At 34.6% G+C, this 12,228-nt stretch overlaps 1 protein-coding gene across 1 annotated transcript in view; it reads left to right on the forward strand.

Annotated features, from left to right (window-relative positions):
- prd1 (pleckstrin homology domain-containing protein pruning defect 1) overlaps positions 1–12,228 on the forward strand; it is a 274,327-nt gene that overhangs the window by 111,835 nt on the left and 150,264 nt on the right. The window contains exon 6 of the mRNA XM_090394672.1: positions 6,155–7,263. Within this exon, the coding sequence (XP_090250798.1) occupies positions 6,155–7,263 (1,109 nt within the window). The remainder of the gene's footprint in view (positions 1–6,154; positions 7,264–12,228) is intronic.

Below are 12,228 nucleotides of genomic sequence, written 5' to 3' on the forward strand. Positions count from 1 at the left end.
TCAAGTGTTTTACTTCTGACCCAGCTCTCAGATCCATAAGTCAAAACTGGTTTGAACACTGTCTTGTATACAGCTAATTTAGTGTTCCGACTAATTTCTCACTTATTCCATATGAATTTGTTCAATTGACTTCCCACCATACCAGCTTTGCTGATTCTGTTGTCTATTTCTATATTTAATTTACCATCCTCAGTAAAAATCGTGCCTAAGTAGCTAAAATGTTTTACTTGTTCCACAGGTTCTCCATTCACAACACAGTTGACATTTTCAATGATTCTGCCTATTTTCATTGTCTTTGTCTTTTTATTGCTGACCTACATACCATATTTATTACAACAACTATTCAATTTAGTCAGAGAATCTTGCAGACTTGTAGCGGATTTATTTAGAAGTATAACATCATCCGCATAAAGCAAAGAGATGACATTAACATCTCCAATTTTGATATCATGTTTAATACCACTTTCCTTCATAATGTGATCCATATAGATAATGAATAACAGAGGGGATAATGTACATCCTTGTCTCACACCAGATTTAACATTAAACCATCTTCCTGTACTTCCTTCAATTCTAACTGCTGACTTACAACTCAAATAAAGACTAAGTATTGCTTGATATAATGCCCCATTGACAACATATAACTGAAGCGTATTGAATAGCTTCTCTCTTGGCACCTTGTCATATGCCTTTACCAAATCAACAAAACTTAAATACAGATCTTTGTTATGTTCCCATGCTTTCTCGACTATTTGTCATAAAGTGAAGATCTGATCCTGACAGCCTCTGTTTGGCCTGAATCCAGCTTGTTCTTCACCAAGCTTTTCTTCCACAATTCTTCTCAACCATTTCTCAAGTATACTTGCATAGATCTTGCCAGGAACACTCAGTAGGGAAATACCTCTGTAATGTTCACATTGTTTTATTTCCCTTTTTATATATGGGTACTATGAGAGCTCTACTCCAATCATTGGGAATTTGTCCCTCTGTCCAGGCTTTCTGAACTATGCAGTGCAGCCACTGTAAGACTCTTATACCACCATACTTCAGCATTTCTGGTCGAATATCATCTACTCCAGCTGTCTTTCCACATTTCAAACCTTTGATGGCTTTTTCTACTTCAAGTATGGATATGTATTCCTGCCTGCATGCCTGGTCAGTGTTTTTTACCACTGTGCTGTCATCACTGCTTGTTTCATTTAACAGTTTTTCAAAGTAATTACTCCATACTTCAAGGATATCTTTTTCTCCAGTTTTCATGTCACCTTTATCATCTCTAACTCCTTTTACAGCACTCTTTCCTCCATTCCTAAGCTTCTTCAACAATTTCCAGAATATTTTGCCACCTTCTTGATATTTATTTTCTATATTCTTGCCAAAGTCCTCCCATGACTTTTGTTTAGCTAGTTTTACACAGTGTTTAGCATTCTTGCATTTGTCTCTATATTCTCTAAGAGCACAAGCTGACTTATTTGACAGGAACTTTTGATATGCTTTCTTCTTTTCCTTCACTGCCTCTTGAACTTCCTGTGTCCACCAGGGAGTTCTGATTTTTTTATCCTTGCAGACAACCTCACCACATGCCTCTCTGGCTGAATCAATGAGTGTTTTCTTCAAGGCTTGCCACTGAATCTCCAAGGTTTGATTCCTGTTCTCAAACTCTTTCATTTTTTCTTCAATAACCTTTGTGTATTTTAGTCTACAGTTCACATCTGAGAGCTGCTCAACTCTTATTCGCTTTAAAACTTTCTTGCATGTTATTCTCTTCAATATGAAATTCAATTTTATTCTGCTCAAGACTAAATAGTAATTACTTCCAATTTCAAATCCTCTGTACACTCTGGTGTCCTGCACCAGGGAGAAAACATCACTATCAACAATAACATAGTCAATGAGACTTTTCTTATTCCTAGCCTCTGCTCTCCATGTGAATTTGTGCACATTTTTATGTTGGAACATGGTGTTAGTAATAACCAGTCCATGTCCTGAGCAAAAATCCAACGGATATTTGCCATTATTATTAGCTTTGCTCTTTTCTCCAAATTTTCCCAAAATATTTTTGTATGTCTCGCAATCATTTCCTACTCTGCTATTTAGATCCCCAACAAGGTCCAACTTTTCCTTTTTCATTGTGTCAGTTGCTTTTTCTAAAGCCTAAAAAAATTTCTCCACTTCTACCTTAGTAGAACCTTCTGTGGGACCATAGGCACAAATAAGTCTCATTGTCCAGTTCCCCATTCTCATATTTGCCCACATTACTCTACTTGAGACTGACTGCGATTCAAGAAGATTAGCGTCGTATTTTGTATTGAATACTATGGCTACTCCTTCTTTTCCTTGATTGTCATTGCCTGAATATAACATTTTGTATTTATTGCTCAGAAAGATCTCACCAGTTTTGGTCTTTTTTGTTTCAGTCACCCCTATTATGTCGATCTGGTACTTATCTAATTCCTCAGCTAGCTCCATTTCTTTGCCATTCAGGCTTCTTACATTGATAGTACCGATCTTTAACTCTGGTGATGTTGAGTTGGGGTTTGTTTTCAGATTTGTTCCAGTAGCTGACTTTTCGCTGTTCGCCCTGGTTCCCTGGCAAAAACAACGGGGGCCTTGTTTAACCGGGCGACGCCCCAGCCAGCATGAAATTTTGTCATGTTGTACCATCATTTTTTATTTTGTTTTAACCAATAAGAATACAATTTGGTCGGCTAAATCCCAAATTGCCAGCCCATCCTCGTTCGTTCAGTATCCAAGTAGATATCCAACAGGGTGCACTACGAGAAGGCAAGGATTGGACATTATGTCAGAAGCCCTGGTCGGTTCTCCGCATTCCTTTAAAAGGCTACGTGGAGGTCTCCTCTCAGTTATACAGCTTTGACCCTTAAGCACCCCTGTATTTGGATCATGTGTAAGAAAATTACTTTGCAATTTTTGTAGCCATTTGAAGCCCTTCTTTAATTAATTCTGCAGTGAGTAGAATTTCTTCATCATCATCATCTTTTTTCTTTTTGACCGAGATTCTCAAGGACAGCTATTATTTCGTCATCACTAACAGCCTAGTCAACCATCAATTCTTCAATATCTGCAGGCGAGCCAACTACATATGCTAATCTGATGATATTGGGATATTCAGTTGTATGCAAAGGTACAGGGTTTTACTTTCACACATTCTGGCCAAGTAGCTTTCCATCATGCATTTAAAGTTGATGGTTTCAATTCTGATAACGGCAACTTAGCAAGTTTGATTCAATCCAGAATAGAAAATTTCTTCCTCACCTCAATAACTGTCAGTAAATTATCCATATCTCATTTATCCAAAATGTATTAGAATGTGTTTATGTAGTAAGTTTTGAAGGTAGCGATCACATCCTGGTCTAGTGGTTGTATTAATCATGTCGTATTAGATAGCAGAAAACAAAATTCCACATTCGGGTGTTCTAAAAACAGGATGGCCAGGTGCATTGTTTATAATTAACAAAACTTTAAAGTCCAGATTTTTTCCCATCAGATATCATTTAACTTCTGGAACAAAACATTGATGGAACCATTCATTAAAACTTTCTTTTGTAACCCATCCTTTTTTATTTGCCTTCCAGTGCACTGGTAATGCATTAAAATCCACACCTTTCATTGCCTGCAGTCTTAGGGATCGATTAATGAGTAATGGTTTTAATATACGATCTCCTGAAGCATTGCTGCAAAATAACAGTCACACGATCCTTGGCTGCTTTAAAGCCACCAACACTTTTTTGTGATTTCACTATATAAGTTTTACTTTGCATTTATCAGCTTACTAGTAGAATTAGTAAGCTGACAAATGCATTAAATGAATAAACGATTCAACGATGACTTCTAAGGCCATGCTAGTCCTAAATCCTTGATATACATGATGATGACTTTGCATTTGTTTACATTCTGTAGCATAGAGTAATCCCTGATATTTAAAACATCGAGGGGGTTTCCCAAAATTCAAGTTTAAAGTACATATGTACTGTACTAGGAAATGATAATTATAATGGAAATACCTTTTTTAACAGAACTGAATTCAAATAGAAATTTTAAAATAAGTGACATTTGAACCGTGTTCAATCAAAATCTAGTGTACAAATAGAATTGCTTTTGTTTTCTAAACTGTGTTATTTCGAAATCGTGTAAAAAAAAAAAAAAAAAAAAAAAAAGAATAAGAAGAAGAATAAGAATTAACTGTATATAAATTACAGGTTGGCCATAATTAAACTTCCCCTATTTAGAGCCTTATGTAGCTCAATATAAAAACCGGAATGTTGCTCTTGATATCTCCAAGTTGGTAGTCAACTCTGAAGCACAAACCGTAAGGGCAATCAGAGGAATGCCATCAGAGCCAAGAGACTTTTTTGATATTCAATTTGAACAAAAGAACTGGATATTGAGTATTTTGACATTCATTCACTTACAGGGATTTAGATAATGTTATCAATTTAAATATAGGAAAATGCAACTTTGCCTTATATCCCATTAAAAATCCTTCGCTTCCAAAAGATTAATTTTATTTGTCATTCAAGGCCTTATTTTAAATCCAAACAGCTTCTAACTTCGCTTAAGTCACAAATTATCCTACCATTGAATATTACGCTTATGCTTAGGAAGAGCTTACTAAAGGTACTGAACTCAATATAGGACAGAACAGTCAGAATGATTAATGACCTCTGTCTCACTAATATACTTGACTCACTTTCACACAGGCACTCAATTTCTACTGCTTGCATCTTCTACAAATACTTAACATGCACTGTTCATCAGAATTAGCATCATAATACTCTCACTTTCTGTCAAATCCATTCAAATGCACAAAGCAGCTAATAAACACTCAGTGCAACTCTAAAATCACAGAACAGATTTCTTCTTCTCCTTATTCATCCCTTTCACTGCTGCCCTCTGGAAGACTACAATCTTAAGTGTTTCCTAAGGAATACAATCCACAGCTTTTCAAGATAAATGTGAACAAGGTCCTTCTTGCCCATCCACAGTACTAGCATATTTATAGGTTGACTAACCTCTCTTGGATGGATTCTCTGTAAAAGTCCACCATGAAGTTCTTATTCCTTGATTAACAGTTTTATCACCAGATTTTGCCACTTGGTCTCCTATGGTTTAATTCTTATTTTCATACTCTTGAAAAATTATTTAAAAAAAAAAAAAACCTGTTAATTTTGTGATTAGAACAAGACTTTCCAATATTAATATAAATTTATTCAATAATTGAATAATTAATAATATAATTAAGTAATAGCTAATAATACTGTTTCCTCAGTTTTTACTTTGCACTTTATGCATAACACCATGCTGCTGTCACTTAAATGTGCCCATTGTTTTAGTTCTATCTTGTATTCTATTACCTTATGCCACTGTCAATGATCTGTAATTTTCAGATTGAAATTTATGGCTTTTTATTAATTCTTTTCTTGTGTTATCCTGTGAATTTTAAGAAACATTATGGCACAAGTATCCTTAAAACAACATGCAATATTTCCTTTTCTTCTTACCTGCTACCCCTTGAGGGTATGCCTCAACAGCTGCATTATATAAAATCGTCTGTGATCTTGATAAATATTCAGTCTCCTTGAACTTACCTACCATTTATTACTTACCTACTATTTCCTGATTATATCCTCTTATTTGAAATATCTCATGTTTTTCTTTTGTCATGCTAATAACAGTTATCTTAGCATGGTATTTAATATCCACTTCTTTCTCATTAAGCTGAGTTTTCACTGTTCAACCTTGATGAGAACAGGCAGAGCCTTGTTAAACGCTTTCATTCCAGTCATCATGACATATAATTATGTATTTGTGTCATTTAACCTATTACAAATGTAATTTAGTTGGCTATATTTCAAAATGGCAGCCTATTCTTGTTTATTCAGTATCCAGTTAAGTACATAGTATTGGATTGCACTATGGGAAGATGAAGATGGGACATTAGGTCAGGTATAGTATCATCCCATCAAATTAGATCTCTGTAGGGGTCTCCACCCACCTTAGGTGAACTGTAAACTTAAACATTAATAATTAATTTCCCTATAAATAATTGTTACATGCAGTTAAATTCTAAATTTTATTTTAGCTTTTCCCCCCAAGATTGAATGGAAACTTAACTTTTTGTATTTTATTTCAGGGTGCTACAATTAGTCCTGTTTCTGCAAAAAGCTTCCAGGAAGGAGATTCAGGGGTCAGTCTTGAAAGTGCCATAGAAGTCAGTAGTGATCATGATATAACCGTTTTTAATGAAGTTATTCAGAGGAACGAAAGTTCTACTTCTATTGAAAACCATTGTTTATTAGGGCACAATGGTTATACAAACTGTGATAATTGTAATCCATTAGCAGCAGATGATCGCCAAAGAATTTCACGAATTATAGAAATGAGGACAGAGTCGGAGTTAATAGAACCATCACAAACTGATGAAATTGAAGTAATTCACACCAGAGTTATTCGTCGTTGTAAGAAAACACCACCAAAAAAAAACAGCAATGCCATGATCACCAGTGGAAACTCTTTTGAAAATATGAATGAACATGTATTAGTAACGTTACAGAATGAAACTTTAGTAAATGACTCTTTTTCTGACAAAGTTAATAGGCTTAGCAAGTCTACTACAGATTCTGGATTATCACTAGAAACTCATTGCTCTTCAGATAGTGATCCAAATGATGGTAGTGAAGATCCACGAAATAAAAGGCTTTCATTTGAAATTAGTGAATTTTGTCAGGATCTTGATTTTACCTTCAAACTACCTACTGGATCAAAACAGTCTTATTCAAATCTTCAAGAACAGCTTACAAAAACGGTAACAGTGGAACCTACTGAAAATATATCAAAACCAATTGAAGAAAGAGGGACACCTGAAGGACAAGAAGATCCTGATACTGTTCAACATATAATTACAAAGAATTATAATAGCATAAGACTGCCACTCTTGCCAGGAGATGATGGAGTAGATAAAATAGAAGTAATGCCAGAAAAAGTTGAAGAGGAGGAGGAGGAGGAAATTTCAATTTATGACATTGACAAGTGGCGAGAAAGTGCTTTAATCAAAGATAAAAGAATTAATGATGAAAATAGTGTTAAATTTACATCTCAAGAAAACAATGGAAATTCGTATTCTGATTTGAAAATTGAATCAAATAATGCAGAAAGGGATGTAAACCAGAAAAAGATACTCGATCCGGTAGCTGAAGAACTAGCAAATTTTCCATTATCAGAGGAAGAGGATTTGAGTTTGAGGTAAAGTCTCACATATGTTATAGGGTTTATTCATTTAAATTCTGTGCATTTTTTGATAATTAGCCAGGCAGCTACTTGTATAATTCCATTAACTTATATCACAGGCTGACTTAAAATAGAATAAATATTGTTATTTTTTAAACATTTTATTAATTAACCTTCTGACTTAACTAAAAAAAACATTGTATTTTTTGTTTCTGCAACAGAGCATGTGATTTATCCAAACCAGGATAAATCATGAGTCAAATAAATGATTTTCACAAGAGTATTTTTGAATAAAAGTGGGATGATTGTTATTTTATTTGCTGATTATAATTGATACTAATGACTTGGGACAGAATTTGTGTTTTAAAAATGGTCTAACATAAAAGTTCATTGTATACTGCATTTGTCGAATAAAGTCCTTCAGAGTTTTTAGATTGATCTTGAGAAGTTGTGCATAACAAATTAACTTTGTTATGCACAACTGTAGTTATGCACATGCACACTTGTCTATAGTGGTGTCCTACTATAGGCAAGTGTGCATTTAGAGATTGAATACAAACCTGGATTAATGAGAATGGAAATCATTCAAGAGAGTTGCATGGATTTTTTAAGGAGAGGTCTTACTTTAGTGACTTATCAAACTTTTGTAATAGGTTGACTAGTGTATTGGACAGAGGAGATGCTTATACATTGATTTTGCTACAGCATTTGATAGAGTACCACATGTGATAAAGTACTGTTGAGCAGGATGGTGATGAATAGTCAGTCGGTAGCTTCGTTATAGGGATGATGGTTGGCCAACAAGAGCTAGATTAATCTTTATAGGTACCTGTGGCATTGCTAGAAACAATAAATTATAACCACAGTAATTAACTTTAATGAAATGAAAGTACAGATATTTCGTACTGAAAATAGCAGTACATCATCAGTGTATAGAAACAAGCAAATCAAAGGAACGGGCATACAAGATACATACAGCAGTCGGTGGTTTACCAATTAAAAGCTGTTAAATATTTATTAATATTAATTTCTAGCATGTGGCAACAGTTTTTAATTGGTTAAACCATTGACTGCTGAATATACCTCGTATTCCTGTTCTTTTGATTTGCTTGTTTCTACACACTGATGTACTATTATTTTCAGTACGAAATATCTGTACTACTTTCATTTCATTAAAGTTAATTACTGTGGTTATTGTGTAATTTATTGTTTAGAGCTAGATTATTATTTATGGGGATGCAGTGACTTAAAAAAGGAAGGTGATAAGTAGGAAGATTGAATGAGGTTTATCATGTTGCAGAAACTGCTTCAGAAGGTGGAGGAGGCAAGGGATCTGGGGATCTTAGTGAATAAGATACTTCAGTTCATGGACACTTATTGAAAGTTGTGAGGGTCACCCATAAATTGCCGTTATAATTGAATGTGAAGGAATGCAGACATGTACTGATCAGTAGGTGATACTTTCATTGTATAAGGTATCAATCCAGCCACATTTGATTTCTGCACAGAGATCACCTGGTCACCTGGCTATATTGGTGAGAAGGAAGCATTGGAGAGAGTGTAGAGGTGAGTAAGTAATATGTCTTACTATAACTGATAGTCTTACTAAAATGTAAGACTATCTCATAACTCTGAAATGGTGAGTATAAATACAAATTAAGGAAATGCAGTCAGTAAAGCTTGGAAAATAGGAGGAGAGGCGATATGATGAAGATGTGTAAATTGGTGAGAGGAGCCTATCGGATAGATGCAGGGGAATTATTGCATAGAGTGCTGGGTGAAGAGAGAATGAGAGGTCATCCCTGGAAGCTGTGTAAAGGTCATGTTAATAAGGAAGTGATAGGAGGTTTTTGCATGGCAGGTGGTGAATGAGTGGAATGCATTGCCATAGTGAATGTAGAGTGCTCCAACTCTGACTGTCTTCAAGTCAAGGTATGATAGTTATGTGAATGTTTAATTTCCTGTAATGAGTCTTTGGATTCCATGGAGGCTTGGAAGTAATACTAAATCATGTATCAAAATGTGAAAAGTTTTGGGGAGTTGAAACAAACTTTATTATTGTTTCTGATAGGCAATATAATACCAGTTAACTTTGCTAAGCTAATGTTCCTTGCATTAAAAAAAAAATTAACTGACTGTGAAGTGAACTGACTTTCATAAACCAGTTTTTACCAGGAATTCAATGAACAGTCCTGCCAAAGAAGTTCACACCACTGACTTACTTATACATGATAAATCTTCCTGCTTGGTAACATTAGCTTTTTTTCTTAATTATTTTTTAATAAGATTCTTGATTACTCTACCTCTTTAAAATAAACTTAAATATGTACCGTTTTAAAGTACTTTTTTCCTCCAACTTTAACCATAGATTGCTTTCTTATCTAGCAGAAGGCCTTTAAAAACTTACTCTAGGTAAACTGCTATAGTTAATTGAGTTTATAAACCTTGTTTTTTAAAAAAATCATTTTATATTCACATGTTAGGCTCACTGACTGCCAAGTAAATTGGCTTTTTATTGAGTTTTTTTCACTTGGTTATACTATAAATTAAAGATACCAAGACTTTACTTAAATCTAAATAACTGAATCTATCACACTCCTGTATAAAACAAAATCTGTAATAAAGTAACCTTACTATTATTAATTAAATTTGTAAAAAATTTACTTGCCTTTTAACAACGTTCACAGCATGTAATGTGCACTAGGCACAACTCATGGTATCATCAGTAATATGAATCTTGTAATAATCCTGAAGTCAGCTGATGATTTTTCCCAATTCATCATTTATTTAATTGTCATGTGTACAAATGAGTACAGTATTGATTAAAGGTTGATAGAAATATAGGATGAATGATCTAGTTATAAATAAAGATAAGTTGGTATGTCATGGCATATATACGAGGTCCGACACAAAAAAAAATGAAGTCTAACCCTATAGTTTGTGAACGGAAAGTGGGAGAAGAGAGACAAAGAGATGGTTATAGAGCATGTTCTTACCTGTCACCAAGAAACAAGCTCAACTCCATCGCTTTACTCAGTACAAGTGGATGTGTGTTCAAATATAGACGTTTTCTTACCCTTGGTCGGAAAATGTTGGAGTGCAAGAGTTAACATCAAGTTTCTTGTGAAATTGAAGAAATCCGTGACGGAAACTTTTCACCTATTGACTGAGGCTTATGGTGAAGAGTGCATGTCTCGTGCACTCGTTTTTGAATGGCATAGACAATTTTTAGAAGGCAGAGAAAGCATGAATAATGATGATTGCCCAGGCTGCCCACACAGCAGCTACCGATGACAACATTAAAAAAGTGTGAGATGTGATTCGAAAAGACAGAAGGTTGGCCATTTGAACTGTAGCTGAGAAAGTTCATTTGGACAGAGAAAGTGTTCGACACATTTTAATTGAAGAATTGATCATGAAAAAGGTTTGTGCAAAAATAGTTTCGAAAATGTTATTAGATGAACAAAAAGAACATTGCAAGGAGAACTGTGTTTACACCTTTTGCATTGCATTAAAGATGAACCAGATTTGTTGAATTCGGTAATTACTTGTGATGAAACTTGGATATTTACGTATGATACGGAAACCAAGCGACAATCAGTGTAGTGGAAGTTGAGAACATCTCCAAGATCAAAAAAGCATGCATGAGTTGTTCAAGGTTCAAAGTGGTTCGAAGTTCATGTAGATTGTTTTTTTTTCGATATTCAGGGTATTGTAATAGCAGAGTTGGGTCAAAGTGGCCAGGTGTAAATCCACAATATTATCTTGAAATTTTGACGAAATTGCGCGAATGCATGAGAAGGAAACAACCAAAATTGTGGAGAAATGGTTGGATTTTGCACGAAGACAATGCGCAGCCCATAACGCTCTGTCTGTGAAGCAGTTTTTAGCTAATTACCACGTCACTGTGTTTGAGCACCTACCTTATTCACCAGACCTGGCTCCCTGCGATTTCTGCCTCTCCAAAGATCAAGTTGGTGCTCAAAGGAACTTTTTTTTATCAGTAGAAGATGTGAAAGCAAAAATGACAGAGATCCTCAACAGCCTTTCAGAAAATGATCTACAGAATTGCTTTGAACATTGGCAGCATCGTATGAGGCTGTGCATCAACTAAGAAGGGAATTTTGAAGGAGATTGTAGTTGATTATCTCAATTTGTTAAATAAAAAGAGATACAGGCACAGTCTCATTTTTTCTATGTCAAACCTTGTATGATGTGAGAGGTGTCAGATCACATTATGAAGGCAACTGGCATTGAACCTGATAACAGAATCAAAAATGTTAATCTCAGCTCTATTTCAGGCAGATAATGTTATACTATTAAATACATCCAGTACAAGTCTGTAAGATTGACTAATTGAATAACTGCTGGATTAAATTTATCATGTGAAGATCAGGTAAAGACAAATACTATGAAAATAGGCAGGAACACTGAAAATGTTATCTGCATCCTGAATGCATAACTTAAAAAATAAGTAAAATATTTCAGCTGTTTAGATACTATTTTTTCGTGAAGATGGAAAATTATATATAATTGATAACAGATTTAACAAAGCTGGTATGCTAGGAAGTCCACTGAATAAATGTATATGGAATAAGAGACAAATTAGTCAAAACACTAAACTAGCTATATACAAGATAGTGTTGAAACCAATTTTAATTTATGGATCTGAAAGCTGGGTTAGAACTAAAATTCTTGATCAAAGACTGAAGACCATAGATATGAGAGTCCTGAGAAAGACTAGGACACTGAATGGATGGCATCAATGGCATAATCACTTGTAGTTATGATTACAAGTGGTCAATATCAGAAAGGAACTCTACAATGTTAGCATTCTGGAAATTGTAGGTATAGCTAATTTCAGGTGCTATGGTCATTTAAACAAAATGATAGTGAAAAAGTTAACAAATCAAGCAGGATGGCAGGAAAAAACCTAGAGGCAAACCAAGACTAGGCAGATTGATGTAATAAGAACTGCCT

The sequence above is a fragment of the Typopeltis vanoorti genome, chromosome 6 (genome assembly GCF_054136105.1).
Source record: "Typopeltis vanoorti isolate ZY-2024b chromosome 6, IOZ_Tvanoo_1.0, whole genome shotgun sequence".
Lineage (NCBI taxonomy): Eukaryota > Metazoa > Arthropoda > Arachnida > Uropygi > Thelyphonidae > Typopeltis > Typopeltis vanoorti.